This window comes from Alligator sinensis, unplaced genomic scaffold (genome assembly GCF_000455745.1).
Source record: "Alligator sinensis unplaced genomic scaffold, ASM45574v1 scaffold1667_1, whole genome shotgun sequence".
In the NCBI taxonomy this organism is placed as follows: domain Eukaryota; kingdom Metazoa; phylum Chordata; order Crocodylia; family Alligatoridae; genus Alligator; species Alligator sinensis.
In genome coordinates this window covers 663140-685436 of record NW_005842504.1, presented here as the reverse complement: position 1 = coordinate 685436, position 22297 = coordinate 663140, and the positions used below count along the sequence as shown (strand labels likewise).

Genomic DNA, 22297 nt, shown 5'->3' with positions numbered 1-22297 from the left:
CTTAATGTTTTCTGGTAAGCCCAAGTGTCACGGCGGGGTCCTGCGGGAGGGCCGTGATCTTCTCAAGGCCCCTTTCCCGTGCCAAGTTGGCCCAAGGGCCCCCTCAAATTCTCGCCCGCCACGTCTTTGATGTTCCAATATATTAGGGAGGCTGCCTTTTATGCCCTCTCGATCATGTCTTGCCGGATACTCAGACCCCGCGGATTTTCCAGACTCTTCGTGGGTCCCGCTCTACAATGGGTGCTTCAGGGGCACCCTAGCCTTACGGGCTATGCGTGGCTCCTACCACCCCAATACCACGCCCCAAGCCTCGCCGATGTCACGGACATTGTTCTGTCCCTCTCTCTGTGTTCACACCCTCTCTGGCACTCGGGTTCTCTGTAGCCCTGTCCCATTGTGTTAAATGCAGCACCGACCCACAGTAAAAGACTATCTCTGCCCCAAGCCCCTTCTCATCTGCAGGCTTAAGGCAAAGCCGTCTTAATCATGGGTGATTTTTTTTGTTTTTTTCCAGTGCCCAGTCCAGGCCTGCCCAGGGCATCTCGGGCAGAGCTGGGGGTGAAATCCAGCGCCTCTGAGTCCCACCCCCATCTAACCCCCACCATTGCTCTCCATGGATAACTGTTCTCTGTGCAGGTTTTGCAATGCAGCACCAGCTCCAGCCTCCCTGAAATATAAAGCATAATCCTCCCTAATGATGGAACCTCCCCATTATCAGATAATTAACGTGCACCTGGAAAGCTATCTCTGTGGCATGTGATAAAGGCCTAGTTTAGCTGCAGGGCACATCACGAATGAGCCTGGCTGCAACTGGCCACGTACCCACCTAAGCCTGTGCCAAAACAAAGGATTGTGGACTTTGCCATTGCAGTGCAGCCTGCCATCGTTGGGTCACTTCCTTCCCTGTCTGATCTGAATGGCTTTCACAAGAGGCTCCAATCTGCCACTGGGAGGCTCAAACATCTGGCTTTCTGCCCCGCAGTGTGATCTGGACTGCCAGGTTTAGCTCTGAGAGAGAAGGAGGGGAGCTGGGTGCCATGAAAGAGCAACCCATGGGGTTGGGCACTGAGCTGGGGGCTGCCTAGAGCTAGCCAGTAGGCAGTGCAAGGAGCAGGGAGAGTCTAGGTTGCCACCTCTCCATGGGGCTCCAGCACCCGCCCTCTGGACCTACAGCTCTCGAGGAGATGAGGTCTCTGACCCGGCCATGTCACAGAGCTGGTTCCTTGCACATCTCTGTAGCCCAGTGAGATGAGTATATTCCTAGGCAGTTGGAGAGTCCTGGCTCTGGGTCCCTGCCAGCAGGGCTGTATCTGTCTCTAGCCCATGGCTGCCTGGTGTAAAATGCATGAGCCGCCCTGGGAGCTGACCCTGCAGATATGCCCACATTCCCAGGGATTTCCAGCCGAGGTGGTGGGGTCTCTGGCCTAGATCAAGTTCTGAGCTGGGTGCCATTCCCAGATGTCAGAGGAGGAGGTGGTTGGGGATAAAAGAGCAGAACTAGGAATTCAGACAAGAGCACAGAGCTTACAACGAGATTTCAGCCCAAATTAAGCAAATATTTTTAGGGGAGAAATAATGGCTTTGGCTTTCCACCCCCACCCATATTCCAACCTGCTCTGGGAATGCTGAAAGGCTGAATGTAATATTTGTGGCTCTTATTACTGGCCCCAAGTCAGGCAGGAACCTACTCACGGCTTCCACATCCATTGTCTCGGTGTCAGTGGCATGCGGTCCAAAGAGCTGTCATCGAGGGAATTCTTAGGGTTGAGCAATTTGAAGAGCTCTTGAAGCATGTGGAGCGCCATACAGGTCTAGTAAGGGCTTGGAACTAGGCCTCGTTGTAGGTCCCTTCTAGATGGAGCAGAATTGGCTTTTACAGGAAAGCCCCTACCGCCCCGGTGAAGGGTGGGTGTCCCGGGCTGGGAGTTTGGACTCCCGGGCTCTGTTGCTGGCTGCAGGGGGAGAAGAGTCTAGTAGTTAAAGCAAAGACAAATGAGTCAGGACTCCTGGGTTCCAGATCCAGCTGGGAAAGAGGCAGTGGTCCCGTGGTAAGGCCTTGGGGGGCAGACTATGTGGCAACCCAGGCATGAGTGCCGCCCCCTCCACCTTCGCCCCGCTCTTTTCCTCCTTGAAATTGAGACCAAATTCTTGACCCAGCTCCGCAGAGAGCTGTGTGGGTTGATGCAGGAATGACTAAGAGCCCAGGGCAGGAACTGGAAGGACTCCTAATGAAACCAGGACCCAGGCGAGGAAACCTGACTCACTTACATCAGCAACTTGTTCAGCCCACGCTGCTTCAGCCGCAGCCCATAGCCTAGGGTCTGCAGGAGTGTTGGCCCAGGGGGGAGCTTGCCTGGTCGTTGCCTCCATCTCCGCTCCCAGAAGATCATCAGGCAGGCAGCGCAGGCTGCCAGGAGGAAGGTCGCTGTGACTCCAAGCTCCACTGTGCTAAACCATTGGGAGACTAAGAGCAATGCTAAGAGGTGTCTGGTTTGATCCGCTTGGGGCTTGTATGTGCAGCACCAGGCAGTCAGCGGGGGAGTTGGCTAGTCCAGCACCAAGGCACTTGCAGATCCACCTGAGTGGATTGATCATGTCTGAGATCAGAGGCTTCCTGAAATGCTTCTGCCTGCCTCTGCTTCTTGTTTACGCAAAGACTTCTCGTGTCAGGCTCTACGCTCTGGCTTAGGACCAAAAAATCCCTGGCCTGTGGCATGACCCACATGTTAGCTCCGTAGACCTGCATTGCCATGACTGGGAACGTGGAGCCAAATCCTGAACCTTCCTTGGCTTTTTGTTAGCCGGGAAGCCAAGAGGCGGCTGATTTACTCACTACTTGAGTGCATAGGTGCTCTCTATGGCAGCGTTTCTCAACCGGTGGGTCGCAACCCAAAAGCAGTTTGCAAGAATATATGAAAGGGTCATGAACAAACTTTAAAAATGGATTCCTCTTTAAAGGAGAAAGACGTGCCAAATGGTAGATTTCCCATTGCAGGCTGTCCATTACTTCTCACGCTGCTGGCGGCATGGCTGGCAGGGGCTTCTGGCAGCAGTGGCAGCAATGACTCTTACTGCCCCACTCTGCCCTCCCATGCTGAGTCCTGCCTGCAGGACTGCAGTCCCATGCCCTGAATCCATGCAGGCTGCAGTCCCATGCCCACTGTGGATGTACAAATTGGGGGGGAGGGGAGGCATGGCCCCCAGACCCCTTGCCCCACACACCCATCCCCTGCCTCACATACTGGGGGTGTGGGGTCTGGGGATGGGAAGCAGCAGGTCAGTAGTGAGGGGCACCAGCAAGGCTGTGGGGTTGGGGGCTGTTTGCTGGGAGCAGGGCCAGGAGGCTGTTTTCTACTTGTAGTATTTACTGGCCATCGGTTTACAAATGGGTCCTAGTACAAAAAATGTTTGAGAACCACTAACCTGTGGGGCAGGAAGCCACCCAGAATCGAGATGTCATCGGGGGCTTGGCTACTCAAACCCTCAGGTGATGACATTGCTATCTCCTGGGTTGGCAGGAAGAAGTGCATCATTTCTCACGCCACAGGCACCTTGGCTTCTCCATCCACACATTGGCACTCATGTAAACCAGTACAGCCTGTCCTGTGGTCTGGTTGTTGGCAACGTAACTGGCACCCGATTCCAGCAAAGGGCCCTGAGTCTATTCTGAACCCCTCTGCATGGCCCACCAGGCCTTCCCTCAAGGCTGCAAAGCCATGGTTACCATCAGGCATGGATGGTTCTTCATAAGTCCAGCACCTGTCGACCTCTAGCTGCTAATGACCAAGTCTTTTTTGTTGCCTGTCTCCTCTAGACCTTCCAGTTCTTCCTAGAGAAGCCGACACCTTCCCAGCTGGATTTGCTATCTGAAGGGGGCTGGCTGACTCCTGGTACCCCAGTGACCATTGTGCTCATTTGCAGTGCAGACACAGTAATAGCCAGTCACTGCCCCAAAGCCCTTCCAATCTGCAGACGTACGGCAGATTAACAAGTGTCGGTGCCAGAACGCTACCTTATGGGAGGCCGTTGTTGAGTATTCTTGGCGTGCTGGCCTTATCTCGTGAGTAGACCTGCATCCTTCTGCTGCGCATCAAAGTCCACAGCAGCCAGAGCACTTGGGCCCATGGCAGCAGCAGGGACAGCAGTTAAGCAGCAGTCCGTGTTTCCACACAGTATCATAGGGCGAGGAAAGAGCTGTGAAGGCAGCCCTGGTCTTGAGCTTGCAGTGAAAGCCAGCCCTGATGTTTGTAATGATGGCAAGCAGGATGGCGACATCGTGGAGTTCACAGTAGCTACGATGGGGTCTAAATCCAGCCTGTTCTTGGGGGAGTAGTAGGTTGATGATAATGCTAATTCTTAGAAGGATGAGCTGCTCCCGGAGCTTTTAGGTTGTGCAGGCCTGTAGCTCCCAGGGTCATGTACCAGCTTTCCTGGTTTTGCCTCACGCCTGATTTGTGGCGTATGGCTGTTCTCCATCACAGTTGAAAAGAGAGCCAAAAGCCATTGTTTTGCCAGTGGGCCAAGATGGCGCAGGAATTCTGGTGGGCTACTGTCTTTCCCATCTTTCCCTTTTGGGGTGAATGGTGAAAGCCTTCTTGTGGCCCACTCTTTTAAGTGGTCTCTTGACTTCTTGAATTTCTGAATTTTTGAATTCCTGGGTCCACAACTAATGTCATCGAAGCAGTGACCGAACACCTTCAGTTGGCTCCCCGGTCAATGGAGCAAAACTCAAAACCGAAGTGATTACGTGTTATATTTACTTGGCACGGTTTACACGCCAGCCTTGCAGGCAGTTGAGAAGACCCAGTGCTGCCGTGCTCTGCTTGGCAAGAGAAACCCCTGAGCTGGGGCTAAACCCAGCACTTTGGAGAATTAGCCCCTGCTGTCCCCAGCCATTCTCCAAACACAAAGAGAATGCATGGCTGCTTTGGAAAAGTTTTATTGTCAGCAGTTGCTGGGAAGCTTAAGGAAGAGACGCATCCTAGCAGAGGTGAAAGCCCAAGCGGTTGTTCCTAGCAGCAACCCCCCCCAGCAATTCCTGTGCCCTGCTCCAACCAGCAAAGCACGCTCCCTCCTGCAGCCACGGACCCTGGATCCCAGGTCCTCCTCTCCGCCGACTAGGACATGCATGCAGGGCTGGAAACAGAACCCGGGAGTCCTGCCACAAGCCCTGTGTTCAGTCCAAAGAGGAAGCACATTCATGCCCCAGGCTCTCTGTCTTCCACCACCACATGCTCGCTGCTATTTCTGCGATATAGAGACATAAAAAGAAGCAAGGCAAACACCCTGAGTACAACAGCCCAAAAGGGGCAGAAGCAATTCCTAAAGGTAAGGACTTGTGTGAAGTCTTCCTCTGTGACACGTGTCCATGTGCTGCCTTAGGGTCAGGATGTCCTTTGTCCTGTCCATGCTGTCCTAGGCTGTGTCCTACAGCGCTTCCTCCCGCGGCAGGGCACAGAGTTCAAATCTGGGAGGTACAATCGCAATGCCACTTTCTGTGGGGGTGAGGTCGATTTCCTGCGCGGGTATTGGCGATTTCAGGGTGAAGCGCTGCAGGATGGTGGTCAGCATCAGGAAGAGCTCCATGAGGGCCAGGCTCTTGCCCAGACACCCCCTCTTTCCTGCAGGGATAAGCAGAGCCAAGGGCGAATGAAGGAACTGTGGTTAGGAACTGTGGATTTAATGATAAGATCTGGCTGAGCTATACCCCCAGGAAGGTCTCTGGCTACTGATGGATGGGAGGATGGGTACTGTTCTCATCTTCCTCTGATTTGGCCTCATGACCTATAAGTTTTTCCTGTAGAGACCTAGAGGCCCCCAGGACCAGCACAGCCAATTTGGGATGAATTCATGAGGTCCCTTCTGACCATCCTTTCCTACGATCCTATGAACTCTGGAGAAGGGGCCTGAGAGAGACCCTGGGTCTGGCCCTCCTACAGGAAGAGCCACGTGCTGAGAGGCAGAGGAGGACCTCCGGGTCTGAACATGATGTGACCTGGATGGGTTTCAGGTGTGATGGCAGAGTGAATACAGGCCCATTGGTGCTCACTGTGTTTAAGCCTGAAGAGGTTTTTGCTGCCATTGATGGGAAAGGCTGGGCTGCTGCTTTACAGAGTCAGGACTTTGACTCATACCTGTGGAAAACGGCAGGAAGGCATCGTTCTTCTTGAAGCGGCCTTCCTCATCCAGGAAACGCTCTGGGTGGAAGTTTCCTGGATCCTTGAAGTGTTTGGGATCTTGGAGAACCATGCCCAAGACAGCCCAAACGTCTGTGTCCTGGAGAAGAGAAACAGAAATATTAAACCCTTTCCAACTGGAGCCTCTGCCAGTAGATAGTCTCCTGCAGCTGGGAATTGTGGGGAAATAGTTCCACCTAGAGTCAACAGTTTCCCAATGTCTCAGGCTGAGCACGTTCAATCTACCACTGGGTACAGAGCTGAGAAGTATCTTGGGAAAAGTAGAGAGGCCCCTCAGTGCCCTTCACTATGGCAGAGGGCCCACTCATGCCAGTGGAGTGCCCTGCAAGTATTCAGTTTACTCCACTCGACCTGGCTATCTAGGAAGCTCCCAGTCTGGGCTTGTTCCTTCTTGAATGTAAGCAGCCTCCACCCCAGAGCCCAGTGCTCGGTATGGGAAGAGTGTGATGCCTGGGTTGAAAATTGTTGGTGGACCCTCAAGACAGCACCTTGGGGAGAAAGTACCCCCGGAAGTGGGTGTCGCAGGTCACTCTGTGCGGAAGCCCCACAGGGGTGACGTTAGCGAATCTCTGGATCTCGTGGATCACGGCATTGGTGTACGGCATCCGGCCTCGGTCGCTCATGGCTGGGCTGTGGGTCCGCCCTATGACGCGGTCGACTTCCTCATGCACCTTGTCTGCAGGGACAGGATTGGAAGGGGGGGGATCAGAGCCCACGGCACAAATGCCACCAGCATGGGTGGCTGGTGCCGCCTTAGTCAGGGGGGGCATGTGCCTCCCGCGATGAGTCCCACCAACTGGGGGAGTCCCCTGCGGGCAATCCTGCTGCCTGGGGTGGGGAGGCTGCAATTGCTGCAGCCGCTTCTGGGAGCAAGCACCAGCCAATCGCTGCAGCCACTCCCAGAAGCAGCCACAGCCCCTCCTGGAAGCAGCTGCAGCAATCTCAGCGTTTGGCTGGCGCTTGCTCTCCTGCCTGCTCCCTCTGCCCATTGCCTAAGTGGCGAGCACAGCCAATCAGGGGGAGCACTGGTGATCTCAAGGGGTGCATGTGCACCCCCCATGCTCCCCCAACGCGTCACCACTGGCCACCAGTGATGTCAGCTATCTAAGGCCAGGCTCAGCCTCAGTCAAAATGATTCCTCAGTCTACCTGCATCGGCTACTTCCACTTCCAGAGGTGCCCACCTTTGCTCCCCGCTCTGTCTCTTTCTCTGCTGCTCTCGGCCTCCCAGCTTTTCACACGCAGTAATGGACAGTCCCTGTCCCAAACCTCTGTTCATCTACAGCAGGGGTCAGCAACCCTGGCACGCGTGCCAAGCATGGCACGCAAGGCCATTTTGCTTGGTACACCACCACCAGCCCGGGCTCTAAGCAGCTGCTGCCAGCCCCGGAGCCCAGGCTGCTCCCAGCAGGCGGCTGGGAGGCTGCAAGCCCTGCTGCAAGCAGATCGGGCTCCGTAGGCTCGCTGCAGCCGGGCTCCAGCGTGTCGGCACTCCAGCACCTTCCAAGGTAGACGTTGTGTTTTTTTCGGCACTCCAGCCAAAAACGTTGCCTACCCCTGATCTACAGGCACCCAGCAGGGAAGGATGCTTATTCCCACTGTCCTGGGAAAAGCCATGCTGAGAATGTAAGACATCCCCTGTGTCTGATGACGGGTTGCACAAGGCATCTTGAGAGGAGCTGGCAGTGAGATGCAGAGCCTTGATGTTCCACCCCAGTCTAATCATCACCATTGCTCTCCATGGATAACTGCTCTCTGTGCAGGTTTTGCAATGCAGCACCAGCTCCAGCCTCCCTGAAATATAAAGCTAATCACTGCCTCGCTAGCCACTGGCAACCTAAATGGGACTCTGGAGAGGGGAGGCAGAAGTGGGGCTGTGCCCAGTACCTCTGGTCTGTGCAGTTGGACCCGTGTGTGCAAATCTCCTGTTCCCTGGTGACCAGGTGATAACTGAACTGGCAACCAATCTCCATTGAAATAGCAGTTCCCATAGGCACATTAGCTTCATTTCATGTCCACATTACCTTGGACCTCTGGGTATTTCACCAAGAGCAGGAATCCATAGCTCAAGGTGGAGCTCGTTGTCTCCGTCCCAGCAAGGAATACCTGGATTGCTGTCTCCACCAGGTTTCTGGTTTTAAAAACACTCTGTGGGTTTTGCTTTTCCTGGAAAGTAGAGAGTAGAAAGGAGTGCTAGCACACCATGCCTGCCTGGCATCTGGTTTACACCTGGATTTGGCCCCTCAACAAAGAATGCCTCTGTTGCCCCGGATTTGGGTGACTGACTGTCCTAAGAGGAGGTTTTATTGGGTCTGCTTCTGCCAGGGACCCTAGCTCTGAATTCCCAGCCTGCTGCTTTGTAGCTCAGTCATGGGTGAATGCCCAAGGAAAGTATTATGTTCTGTTGTAACACATAGCTGCAGCACTGATCCCCTTCCGCTTACCTCCTCCATCCTGATGAGGAAGGAGTCAATGAAGTCCCGAGGGCAGCTGGGGTCCAGGCTCTGCTGGTTCATCCTCACCCTCTCCATGATGAAATCATGTATTGCCTTGTAGTGGTGATAAAGCTGGCTGTGTGGGCTGGGTACGTACTGCATGATCCTTGGAAACACCTCGCAGAACTGGGGATGAGGAATCATATAAAACGGGGGTTGAGGGAACCTCAGGAGGTCACATCTAGTGCAACCCCCTGCTCCAAGCAGGACCAGCCCCAACTACATCATCCCAGCCAGGGCTTTGTCTACCTGGGACTTCAAAACCTCCAGTGATGGCGAGTCTGCAACCTCTCTGTGCAGCCTGTTCCAGTGCTTTACTATGCTCCTAGTGAGAGAATTTGCCTAATATCTAACCTCAACTTCTCTCGCTGCAGCTTGAAATCATTACTTGTTGTTTTCTCATCTGCTAGCAGTGATAACAGCCCAGCTGGGGGGAGGTGAAGGCTGCTATTCAATCCCCATTGGCCTTCTCTTTTCCAGACTAAATCAGCCCAGTTCCGTCCTCCTCTCCTCACCAGTCCTGTCCCCCAGCCCCTCAACCATTTTCACTGGCCTCCACTGGACTCTCTCCAATCTGTCCAAATCCTTTCTGGAGTGGGGGCCCAAAGCTAGACACAGGACTCCAGATGTGGCCTCCTCAGCGCTGAATAGAGGGGAAGAATCACTGCCCTCGACCTGCTGGCAATATTTTTAATAATACAGCCCAGGATGTCATTAGCCAAGAATGGCAACAAGGGCTTACTGGTGACTCGTATCCAGCTTATAGCCCTCTGTCAAGAAGCAAGAGAGTTCAGTGGAGCAGAAAGCTCCAGGGCTTCACTCATCATTCCTCACCTGCTTTCTTATATCTAACCATTACTTATGCCCTGAGGATTGTGTGCTGCATGTGTCCAGAAGATAGGTGTTAGTTCCCTGATATGCCCCAATGGCACTGTGTATGTTGGGAAAGATCAATTCAGGGGCCATATTCATTGAGTTTGGCAGAAGAAGATGGGGCCTCCCTTAGAAGGCAGAACATGCAAGGGTTAGGGATCCAGGGGCTATTGTGTCAGCCCCCTCCTGGTCTCATGTAGTGAAGAGGAACATCCAGAATGGGAGTGATGGGCTCTCCGCATGCTGGAGCCCCGAAGGCCCAGCTGACGATGGGGATATGGGCTTCCTGTACTGTGGATGCAATGGAGCAACTTTACCCCATCAACAAAGACTGGAACATGTTGCAGAGCCCCTGACCCTCCTGCTGCTCCACATTGGTCTCCTACCAAACTCCAGATGCTGCTTATATCCTCTAAAAAGTTGTGGGTGGCATTCATCAAGGTCAGGAACTTCTGGTCCTTGTAGTCAAATTGGTTTCCAAAGACAATGGAGCAGATGACGTTAGATACTGCATGTGTGACGATGAGGGTGGGGTCGAAGGGAGAACCTGGTTGTGGGGAGACGAGAAGATCAATGACCACCTTCCTTCCAATTTTTGGAGTAACAAGTTGTGGAGAGTCCTGACACCTCGGGGATAAGTGTTAACAATGAGAGTCCCCCAAAGTCTGGGGTGAGGGTGTGACCTCAAAGCTTCTGCGGTTGTACGCAGGCTGGGGTTTAATTAGCTGGCCCAGATGCAGCTCGCCATCATGGGTGCTGCAATAGGGACCTTGGCAGCGGCTGCAAAGATGCCAGAGGGTAATATGTAAGTGGTGATCTAGCACAGAACCCCATCCTACCTGCAGCAGTTTGGCACACCTGAGACTTGGGGACGTCTCCCTGTGTTGCGGGGAGTTCGCTAGAGTTGTGTTCTCAGAAAGAGAGATGTGAGCTTCTGGAATAAGTTACCCAAGGCAAGAAGCTCCTCAAGGACCAGGGCCCAGCAGTGCTGGGTGGCTGGTCTGGAATTTGAGAAGAACGTGGCGTTTCCAGGATGCCCTTATGAGGCCAGGGGAGAACTCCCCTGGCGGTGCTGGGCTCTGTGGACCTGGACGAGCGTAGAGCAGTGGTTTTCAACCTTTTTTCATTTTTGGACCCCTAAGAATGTCAAATGGATGTGTGGACCCCTTTGAATTGTAACTGTGAGTATCCACATACTTTGCATTGAGTATAGTCATCCTTCAGAGACCCCTTAGACATAGTCTGCAGAACCCAAGACATCTCCGCGCACCGCAGCCTGAAAACCACTGGCCTAGAGTCTTGCTTGAGGCCCTGAGGTGGGAATGGAGCTCTTTGAAAACTAGTCCCTCAGAGGTTTTACTGTTGATGTCCATTAACCAGAAAGAGAACAGAACTGTCTGAGTTCATGAAAACCCGCACACTGGTACGGAAGGCATTTCTTGTACCACAAAAGACACCAACCTTCGGCTTTCCCGATCTCCTCCGCCAGGTGCCGGGCTTCCTCTCCAACCCTCTCCTCAATGCTTCTTTTCCCCATCCCAAAATTCCTCAGGGTTGAGGTGGAGAAATGCCGGAGCTGCTTCCACTCTTCCCCATTGGCCGTGCCAACACCTGGATGGAGGGAGGCGTGTAGCAAAGCAAGTCACGTGATATCCAGTACAAGGAACCATAATTTAAAGAACAAAATGGATATTGAGTGATCCCCTTCTGAATTTGGAAATCAAGTGGACTTGAGAAAGCACCTTCCTTTTCCACTGGGAATCTCTCTCCCTGGATACCAAATATCATTTCTAAGAGCAAATCAAAAAAGTTGCTTACCTACATCACTGTCTCCAAACCTGGCCCCCATTTAGTAATTTAAGTGGATGTTGAAACCAAATTAATGTTCCTTGGTAAGTTTAAGGTTCATTTTCTTACTTATTTACTCTGTTGCCATGAAGTGGGTGGGTTCTTCCTTTGCCTGTCCTTGATCGACTCTCTCCCAAAATGAGAGAGGTCCAGTCATTTGGGGGCCAAGACTTTACAGCCTGAGCTCCACTGCTCCCATTTTCCACCTTTTGAAGGCCTGGATCAAGTTTTCTCGACTCCCCGCAAAAGTCTGTGGACCCTTTTGGCAACACTGGTCCCTGATTCCAAGATGCCTCTGATCTGTCAGCAGCTGCTGTCCAGGTGAACTCTGACACAAAGGATCTCGGTCTCTTCCACCCACCACCCACACCACCACACCACCCACACCAAGTGATGAAGATGGGAAACCTCAGAGCCCTCCGGAGGTCCTGGTCATGAGCCCACACCAAGTCCATTATCTGACGTTCTTGGGGAAGATCAAAATTAGAGTGGACCAGAACAGTAAGGTCAGGTCTGTTCTATGGAAATGTCTGGATGACTGCATACCCTGGGATCATTCACAGAGCATATGTTAATAACTTCAAAGAACACATGATAGCATCAAGAAGTCATGAGAGTCATAACGTCTGTGTCACGGTGGATCATGCACTAAGAATGATCCCCAAGTGCAGTGCTGTGGCATACAGGATCATAGCTGTGTGCCTGGAGGTCCTCCTATGAGTAACAGTGACATGGCTTATAGGTAGGTTTTGATCTTGCTCTCACCATGACCTTGGAAGTATCTGTCTATCGAGTTGAAAATTGCTCTGCCGCTGAACTTCTGCCCTTGATGCACCAGGGCTTCCCTCACGGAGTCTAAGTCGCAGAGAAACACGATCTGCCGCCGGCCAGTGTTCACGGTGAACACAGGGCCATGCTTTTCTCTTATCTGCATTGGGAGTCAGCGTGAATGGGAAGGAAGAAGAGTCAGATACTGCAGTGACCGGCAAGGCGCACTCAGCCCAGGCAGGCAAAGTGAGTGTGGGCACAGCCTGAGCTGGGTGAGTTCAACATAATGCCGCTGACTTAAGCAAGGGCAATTGAGTCAGGACTCCTGGGTTCCAGAACTAGCTGGGAAAAAGGCTGTGGCCCAGTGGTAAGGTCTTGGGGCCCAAACTATGTGGGTACACAGGCATGAGAGTCCTCCCTACCCCCACCCTTCACCTCCATTTTTTTCCTCCTTGAAATTGAGACCAAATTCTTCAGCTCCCCAGAGAGCTGTGTGGGTTGATTCAGAAATGGGTAAGAGCCCAGGGCAGGAACTAGAAGCACTCCTGGTTCAGCCAGGACCCATGCAATGAAACCTGACTCACCTTTGTCAGCAACTTGTTTAAGCCTCGCTGCTTCAGCTGCAGCCCATAGCCCAGGATCTGCAGCAATGTCGGCCCTGGGGGGAGCTTGCCCGGTTTCTGCCGCTGCTTTTGCTGCCAGAAGATCATCAGGCCGGCAGCGCAGGCTACCAAGAGGAGAGTCACTGTGTCTCCAACCTCCATCATGCCAATCTGCCGGGAGACCGAGCACAGTGCTAAGAGGCGTCTGATCTGATCTACCTTGTGCTTGTGTGTGCGTATATATCAAGGGTGGGCAATTATTTCAGTGGGAGGGCCGCCTAACGCGCTATGGTGAGCTGTCGGGGGCTGCAGCGGTAGCCCCGCCCCTTGACAAGTGCCTCATCTTGGGACCAGAAGTCCCACCCCTGGAAATACTTCTGGGGCAAGGCAGAGGGGGGGAAGAGTGTTGTGTCTTTGGAACGGAAAAAAACCAAATCATATACTGAAAGTCAAACATCTCTTGTAATCTCTTTTAATTTTATTTCAAAAAATACTTTTGTCCTGATTTGTGTTTGTGTAGTGTGCATCATACTTCAAAAATAGTCTTCGTTTTGTATAGGGGGGTGGTATGTGGGTGGAGGGGTGTGGGGGGCTTGTGTGGGGTGCGGCTATGTGTGTGGGGGTGTAGGGTATGTTGGGGTTGTGGGGGTGTGTATACGTGGGGGGTTGTGGGTGTATGTATATGTGGGGGGCCGTGCACAGGGTCTTGGGCTTGTGGGTTGTGGAGGGGTCTTGGATGTTTGGGGTGTGGAGGAGGGTGAGGGGTGGCGACCCCCATGATGTACAGCTGGGACTGGGGGCTGGGGGGGAGCAGGAGGAGGACAATCGGGCAGAAAGTGCCACATACACATGCATGTGGCAGCCAGGAAGCATGGACAGCAGCTCCCACAGCTAAGCCTATGGTGTGAGGGGGGGCATGGAAGACATGTCAGAGGGGCAGGGGGCACAGGTGACACTGCCTGCCACCCCACCTCCTCTCTGGGGTAGAGTTGTGGCCTGAGAGGAGCGGTGGCCGGGCTATGGAGGCAGAGTAGACTTGTGGCATGACACATAAGAGGCTGGTGGCAGCACAAATTGGGGCAGCAACCCCCCCCCACCCCCCTTCTGTTACTTCTCACACTCCTGGCAGCGTGGCTGGCACAGGGGTTCTGGCAGCAGCAGCAATGAGTCTTGCCACCCCACTCTGCCCTCCTGCACCAAGTCCTTCCCACAGGGCCACAGGGGTGGCTCCTGCCTGTGCCAGTCCAGCCAGGCTGCAGCCCCATGCCTGCTGTGGGTACACAAACCGGGGGGTGGGGGGCACATGCCCCTACCCCCTACACCTCTTCCCCCACCCCACACACCCACCCCCTGCTCCACACACTGGGGTGCTGAGGCCTGGGGGCAGCAGTTCAGAAGCAAGGGGCACCTGGGGGGGTGGGGGGCTGGGGGTTTGGAGTGAGGGACAGCAGCAGGGCTGGGGGGCTGTTTTCTAATGAAAATGCTTTCTGGGTCAGGATTGGCTATCCAGGTTTACGAATGAGTCCTGGTACCAGAAAGGTTGAGAGCCACTCCTCCATGGGGTAGTGGCACATCATGTACACATCGTGTACAAGCACCCCCAGAGTTCAGATGTCATTGGGGACTCAGCTACACCAACCCTCAGACAACGACATCGCTGTCTCCTGGGTTGGCAGTGGGGATGGCATTACTTCTCAGGTCAAAGGTGCCTTGGCCTATCCATCCATGCGTTGGCACCCAAACAGGATGGGAGCATGTGAACCATGTCACTCTGTACTCCAGCTCCGGGACAAAGCTCTCCAACTGGGCCCACCCTTAGCAAGACCTGAGCACTCACCCCATCAATCTGCATCGCTGCCACATTGGATATGTTGGATGTGGAGTAGAAGCCCAAGCTGTGCCTGGCCTTGCATGGCTATGGAAGAGCTACTCATGTGGATGCTCCTAACCTGGATTTGAGGCATCTTGGAAGTGGTGAGTGGGTGCAGCTGGGAAAGGCTGCAGAGCAGCAAGTTCACAGCATCTCTTCTCTAGGAACAACTCCCCCGACAGACACCCTCTGGGCTAGGACTGGTGGATTTGGGGCTTCTGTGCAGACCCAGTCCCAGAGTGGGCTCATTCTAAGCCATGAAGGTGAGGAGGGGGCGGGTGTAGTCATCCAGGGTCTGGTCCCTGCTTTGAGCCGATGCCCATGTAATGTCAACTGCAGCCCTAAGCTGGGCACTCCTTGCCAGCTCGCTGGGCGGTTCAGGTGTTTGGCCTGCCTTCCACCTTGCTCCCAAGGAAGGCACGTGGCTTAGACCCTTGCTGCCTATACTCTCCTGTCTGTCCTCAGGTGTTGCAGGGGGAATGAAGCATCTACACAACCAATGAGAGCATAAATTGAGTCAGGGTCCTGACCCAAGACCCCTGTCCCACCGGCCCTCTGGGTCTTAAGCCCTCTTGGCCTTCCTGCAGCCCAGAGCTGGGAGGCCAGGGATCTGCAGGAGAGTCTGACTGCTAGCCACGGCTAGCTTGGTGCAGAGATGGTGGAAAAGCCCAGGAGGAGAACATGGTGCAAAGTGCCTGGACAGTAGAGCGGTGCCAGTGGGGGGTGCAGTGAGGAGCTGCCCTGGCATGTCTCAGACCCTGGGTTTGTCCTGCCCAGTCTCCCTGTGGCAGAGAGGAACTGGGAGGGAGAGTGATGGGGTCTAAGCAGGGTTTTCCCCAATTCCTCTTCCCCTTGCGGCCATCGAGGGTCCAGGACACTGCAACACTGAGGCCGTGCCCTGCAGTCCACAGCTCCCAATGCCCCTTTCCACTGAGCATGGGCCCAGTCCTGGGTAGATCTGGCTGAACTCCCCGTTCCCACTGCACCCAGTGCCCAGGAACTCCCTGTGCTCCATGCAAGGGCTGGGCAGCCCATGGGAGCCAGCAGGAGGGAGACTGCCGGGTGGGAAAATTGAGGTAGGGAGTGTCCCTCCACTTAGGCACGCATGCACTGTGTCCAGGTCATTGCAGTTTGACATGCTCGCACACGTAGAGACACGCCCCTTGTCCAGTACATACACACACCCTCACATGTCCAGTTCATTGCAGCCTGTCTGTCTGACACACACACACCCAGCTCCTTGCACTCCTGCCACAAGCCCTGTGTTCGTCCCCCAGGACCCCTGTCTTTTACCACCACATGCTCGCTGCTATTTTTGCAATACGGAGACATAAAAAGACGCAAGAAAAACACCGTGAGTACAAGAGCCAGGAAAGGGGCAGAAGCAACTCCTAAAGGTAAGGCTTTGTGTCAAGTCTTTCTCTGTGATGTGTCCATGTGCTGCCTTAGGTTAGGATGTCCTTCAACCTGTCCATGCTCTCCTAGGCTGTGTCCTGCCACCCTTCCTCCCACGGGAGGGTGCAGAGCTCATAGCTGGGAGGAACAATCCCAATCCCAATCTCAGTCTCTCTGGGGGTGAGGTCAATTTGTTGTTGGAGTTTCAGCCATTTCAGGGTGCAGTGCTGCAGGGCGGTGGTTAGCATGAGGAAGATCTCCATGAGGGCCAGGCTCTTACCCAGACACTCCCTTTTGCCTGCAGGGATAAGTAAAGCCAGCAGTGAATGAAAGCACTCTGGTCATCAAGGATTTCATGATGAGACCTGGGTGAGCTATACTCCTGGGAAGGTCTCTGGGTGCCGATGGATGAAAGGATGGATACTGTTCTCATCTCCCTCTGATTTGGCCTCATGACCTACAGTTACAGACCTATGGACTCCCTGGACCAACAGCCAATTTGGGATGAACTCATGAGGGGCCTTCCAACCCTCTTTTCCTACGATCCTATGAACTCTGGAGAAGGGGCCTGAGAGAGACCCTGGGTCTGGCCCTCCTACAGGAGGAGCCACGTGCTGAGAGGCAGAGGAGGACCTCCGGGTCTGAACATGATGTGACCTGGATGGGTTTCAGGTGTGATGGCAGAGTGAATACAGGCCCATCGGTGCTCACTGTGTTTAAGCCTGAAGAGGTTTTTGCTGCCATTGATGGGAAAGGCCAGGACTGTCACCCATACCTGTGGAAAACGGCAGGAAGGCATCGTTCTTCTTGAAGCGGCCTTCCTCATCCAGGAAACGCTCTGGGTGGAAGTTTCCTGGATCCTTGAAGTGTTTGGGATCTTGGAGAACCATGCCCAAGACAGCCCAAACGTCTGTGTCCTGGAGAAGAGAAACAGAAATATTAAACCCTTTCCAACTGGAGCCTCTGCCAGTAGATAGTCTCCTGCAGCTGGGAATTGTGGGGAAATAGTTCCACCTAGAGTCAACAGTTTCCCAATGTCTCAGGCTGAGCACGTTCAATCTACCACTGGGTACAGAGCTGAGAAGTATCTTGGGCGAAGTAGAAAGTCCCCTCAGTGCCCCTCTTTATGGCAGAGGGCCCATGCATGCCAGTGGAGTGCCCTGCAAGTATTCAGTTTACTCCACTCGACCTGGCTATCTAGGAAGTTCTTGGTCTGGGCCTGTTCCTTCTTGAATGTAAGCAGCCTCCACCCCAGAGCCCAGTGCTCGGTATGGGAAGAGTGTGATGCCTCGGTGGAAAATTGTTGGTGGACCCTCAAGACAGCACCTTGGGGGGGAAGGTACCCCCAGAAGTGGGTGTCGCAGGTCACTTTGTGCAGAATCCCCACAGGGGTGACGTTAGCGAATCTCTGGATCTCGTGGATCACGGCATTGGTGTACGGCATCCGGCCTCGGTCGCTCATGACTGGGCTGTGGGTCCGCCCTATGACACGGTTGATTTTCTCCCGCACCTTGTCTGCAGGGACAGGATTGGAAGGGGTGGGCTTGGATCAGAGCCCACGGCGCAAACGCCACCAGCAATGTCAGCTGTTTAAGGAGAGGTTTCGCCTCAGTCAAAAGTATTCCTCAGCCTACCTGCATCAGCTACTGCTATAAAATCTGCCACAATAAAAAGACATCAGCATGTATTTTTACATGCGACTAATGTAGCGAAATGGAGATTTTTGATGGTGTTTTGTGCCATGTAGCTAAACAACACATAACATTTACAAGCGCCAGACAGGCCCTGTCCCAAACCTCTGTTCATCTACAGGCCCACAGCAGGGAAGGATGCTTATTCCCACTGTCCTGGGAAAAGCCATGCTGAGAATGTGAGAGATTCCCCGTGCATGGTGCCAGGCTTCACAGGGCATCTTGGGCAGAGCTGGGAGTGAGGTGCACAGCCTTGACGTCCCACCCCCATCTAACAACCCCCATTGCTCTCCATGGATAACGGTTCCCTGTTCAGGTTTTGCAATGCAGTGCCAGATCCAGCCTCCCTGAAATATAAAGCTAACCACTGCCCTGTTAGCCACCAGCAACCTAAACGGGGCTCTGGAGAAGGGAGGCAGGAGCGGGGTCTGACCTTTGCGTCCGGTCTGTGCAGTTGAACGTGTGTGAGCAAATCTCCTGTTCCCTGGTGGCCACATGATAATCAAACTGGCGACCAGTCTCTGTTGAAATAGCAGTTCCCATAGGCATGGTAGCTTTATTTCATGTCAATGTTACCTTGGATCTCCAAGCATTTCACCAAGAGCAGAAATCCATCTGTCAAGGTGGGGCTCGTTGTCTCCGTCCCGGCAAAGAATAACTGGATTGCTGTCTCCACCAGGTTTCTGGTTTTAAAAACACTCTGTGGGTTTTCATTTCCTGGAACGTGGAGAGTAGAAAGGAGTGCTAGCACACCATGCCTGCCTGGCGTCTGGCATGCACCTGGATTTGGCCCCTCAACAAAGAATGCCTCTCTTGCCCTGGCTTTGGGTGACTGTCCAGGGGACGTATTATTGGGTCTGCTCAGGTTGGTGACTCTAGCCTTGAGTTCTCATCCTGCTGCTTCACAGCTCAGTCATGGGCAAGTGCCCATAGGAAGCATCACAGGCCTGGCCTAACATGTGGCAGTAATGGTCCTCCTCTGCTTACCTCTTCCTTTCTGATGAGGAAGGAGTCAATGAAGGCCTGAGGGCAGCTGGGGTCCAAGCTCTGCTGGTCCATCCTCACCTGCTCCATGATGAAATCCTACATGGCCTTGCTGCAGGGGCCTCGATGCCACATTCATTGGCTCCAGGGGCTATTGTGGCAGTCCCCTCCTGGTCCCATGGTAGTAAAGAGGAACATCCAGAACAGGAGTGAGGTACATGTTGAAGCCCCTGAGCCCCAGCTGCCAATGGGGATATGGGCTTCCTGTATTGTGGTTGCAGTGGAGCAACTTTACCGCATTGACAAAGCCTGGAATGTTGCAGAGCCCCTGACTCTCCTCCTGCTCTGGATTGGTCTCCTACCAAGCTCCAGATGCTGCTTATATCCAAGAAAAAGTTGTTGATGGCGCTCGTCAAGTTCGGGAACTTCTGGCCCTTGTAGTAGAAGCGGTTCCTGAAGACAATGGAGCAGATGACGTTAGATACTGCATGCGTGTGGATAAGGGTAGGGTTGAAGGGAGAACCTGGTTGTGGGGAGACAAGAAGGTCAATCACCACCTTCCTTCCAATTATAGGAGTAACAAGATGTGGAGAGTCCCCCAAAGTCTGGGGTAAGGGTGTGACCTCAAAGCTTCTGCAGTTGTATGCAGGCTTGGGTTTAAGTAGCTGGCCCAGATGCAGCTCGCAGTCATGGGTACTGTAATAGGGACCTTGGCAATGGCTGCAAGCATGCCAGAGGGGTAATATGTGAGCAGCAAGCTAGCACCGAACCCCATCCTACCTGCAGCTGCTTGGCACACCTGAGATAGGGACCTGAGGCTTGGGTACGTCTCCCTGTTTTCCAGCAAGAGAGTTGTGAGCTTCTTACCCAAGGTAAGAAGGTCCTCAAGGACCAGGGCCCAGCAGTGCTGGGTGGTTGGTCTCAGGGCTGTGCTTGGTAGCTGTGTTGGTCTGAGACAAAAAGACATGCAAAAAACTAGAACTCTTGGTTCCAGAATGATACCTTTTATTAGACCAGCTGGAAAATAGCAAGATAATTGTTCTTTTCTGCAAGCTTTCAGGATCCAAGTCCCTTCATCAGGCCCTGGGACAAGTTTAGATGGTACAAGATGGTAAAAAGTCCCCATAGGTAGGAAATAAACTTCATTTTTGCACAGCGGGAGCTGAAGATGGAAGGCCGTCCCTCTGGGTCCATGAGAGTGTCTTTGTGAGCTGTGTTGAGGAGCTCTTTGATGTATTGATCAGGCAGAAGTCCTTCCCTGGACGTGTCAGATGGCAGGCAGGGTGGCTGGTCTGGAATTTGAGAAGAACCTGGCATTTCCAGGGTGCCCTTTTGAGGCCAGTGGGGAACTCCTCTAGCAGTGATGGGGGCTGCTGGGCTCTGTGGACTTGGCCAAGCATAGAGCAGCGGTTTTCAACCTTTTTTATTTTTGGATCGCTAAGAATGTCGAATGGATGTGCAGACCCCTTTGAATTGTAACTGAGGGGTATTCACATACTTTGCATTGAGTATAGTCATCTTTCAGGGACCTCTTAAACATAGTCTGCACAACCTAACACATCTCCGTGCACCATAGGCTGAAAACCACTGGCCTAGAGTCTTGCTTGAGGCCCTGAGGTGGGAATGGAGCTCTTTGAAAACTAGTCCCTCAGAGGTTTTACTGTTGATGTCCATTAACCAGAAAGAGAACAGAACTGTCTGAGTTCATGAAAACCCGCACACTGGTATGGAAGGCATTTCTTGTAACACAAGAGGCACCAACCTTTGGCTTTCCCAATCTCCTCCGCCAGGTGCTGGGCTTCCGCCTCGACCCTCTCCTCAATGCTTTTTTTCCCCACCCCAAAATTCCTCAGGGTTGAGGTGGAGAAATGCTGGAGCTGCTTCCACTCTTCCCCATTGGTCGCGCCAACACCTGGATGGAGGAAGGTGTGTAGGGAGCCAAGTCGCATGATATCCACTAGAACCTTAATTTAAAGAGCTCTGACACAAAGGATCTTGGTCACTTCTACCCACCACCCACACCAACTGATGGAAGTGACAAACTTCAGAGCCCTCCGGAGGTCCTGGTCATGAGCCCACACCAAGTGGCTTCCATGCTCTTTATCCGGTATCTGATGTTCTTGAGGAAGTTAAAAATTAGAGCAGCTGAGAACAGTACGGTCAGGTCTGTTCTACAGGCACGTCTGGATGACTGCATTCCCCGGGATCATTCACACAGCACGTGTTAGTGTCTTCAAAGAACACGTGATAGCATCAAGAAGTAATGGGAGTCATTTAGATAGGAGGTAACATCTGTGTCATGGTGGATCATGCACTGAGAATAATCACCAGGTGTGGTACTGTGGCCAACAGGATCATAGCTGTGTGCCTGGAGGTCTTTCTATGAGTAACAGTGATGTGGCCTATATGTGGTTTTGATCTGGGTCTGCTATCAGAGCCCAGCCCTTGCTTTCACTCACCGTGACCTTGAGAGAATCTGTTCAGAGTTTACTTTTGTTCTTCCATTGAGCTCCTGCCCCAGGGCTTCCCTCACGGAGTCCAAGTCTCAGAGAAACACGACCCATCACAGGCCGACGTTCACTGTGAACACAGGGTCGTGCTTTTCATAGATTCATAGGTGCTCGGGTCAGAAGGGACCTCAACAGATCATCGAGCCCAACCCCCTGCCCTGGGCAGGAAAGAGCGCTGGGGTCAGATGACCCCAGCCAGATGCCTATCCAGACCCTTCCACCACAGAGAAGCCTCATAAAAGAATTTTTTTTTTAAGATGAAAGCAAATGATTTCATACACTCCCTTGTCTGAATGCTACCCAGCTGCCCTCGGGGGGAGTAGCAGCTCCTGTGGGAACGGATATAGCAAAGGGGTGGTACAGCTGGTGCAGGTGCGGCATCGCCTCGTACACAATGTGGCGGGCCAGTAGGGGGCGCTCCTGCATTGAGCTGCCCACCTCCCTGCGCCGCCCACCTTCCAGGCTCCGAGTGCCTCCCTGGGGTGCCTCCCGTCTGGCCACCCCTTCCCTGGAGCACACCCGCTAGCCTGGGGTTCCCGCTGCCACCATCCCAGGCTCTGGACTCACTTCTGGCTCTGCGCACCTTGGAGAACACAGGCCTGATCGTCCAATGGGTGCTAGCCCCAGTACAGGCACTTGGGGCACTTCCCCAAGTCAGGGGCTGATTAGGGAAGCCTCCCTTAGTCCACAGACCTAAGGGGCCTCCTCGGCATAATTTAGACCCACCCCTCAATAAGTCTCCACACCGGTCACAAGGAGAACATTATTGATTACAGGGGTAGGGCGGAAACAGGGTAAAAGGTAGAGCAGTATCATAGAAATATCACAGGAATATCAAAGGAATCCCATCGAGCAAACCAGGGTGGCTGAGGTAGCCGTTTAAACACGCATCTGAGTTACTGAAGCTAAATATCTAGTCTGATCTCGAGTAGCTTACTCACACGCATCATCCAGAGGTGGTTGGAGTTTTCCTCTGGAAGCAGGGCACTCTTTGAGCATGTGGTTATAGTTTCATAGTTTCTAGGGTCGGAAGGGACCTGGGCAGATCATCTAGTCCGACCCCCT

General features: G+C 53.4%; 1 protein-coding gene and 1 pseudogene across 1 annotated transcript; both read right to left on the bottom strand.

The window, feature by feature from the left end:
* Positions 1-5427: 5427 nt before the first annotated feature.
* LOC102377911 (cytochrome P450 2G1-like) lies at positions 5428-12944 on the bottom strand. The gene is made up of 9 exons (XM_025213034.1): positions 12765-12944; positions 12178-12340; positions 11026-11175; positions 9951-10111; positions 8641-8817; positions 8221-8362; positions 6686-6873; positions 6135-6276; positions 5428-5621 (listed from the first exon to the last, which is right to left on the bottom strand). Exons 1-9 carry the CDS (start codon positions 12942-12944, stop codon positions 5428-5430), a joined length of 1497 nt encoding a protein of 498 aa, XP_025068819.1.
* Positions 12945-16133: 3189 nt separating this feature from the next.
* On the bottom strand, positions 16134-20671 carry LOC102377668 (annotated as a pseudogene).
* Positions 20672-22297: the final 1626 nt, after the last annotated feature.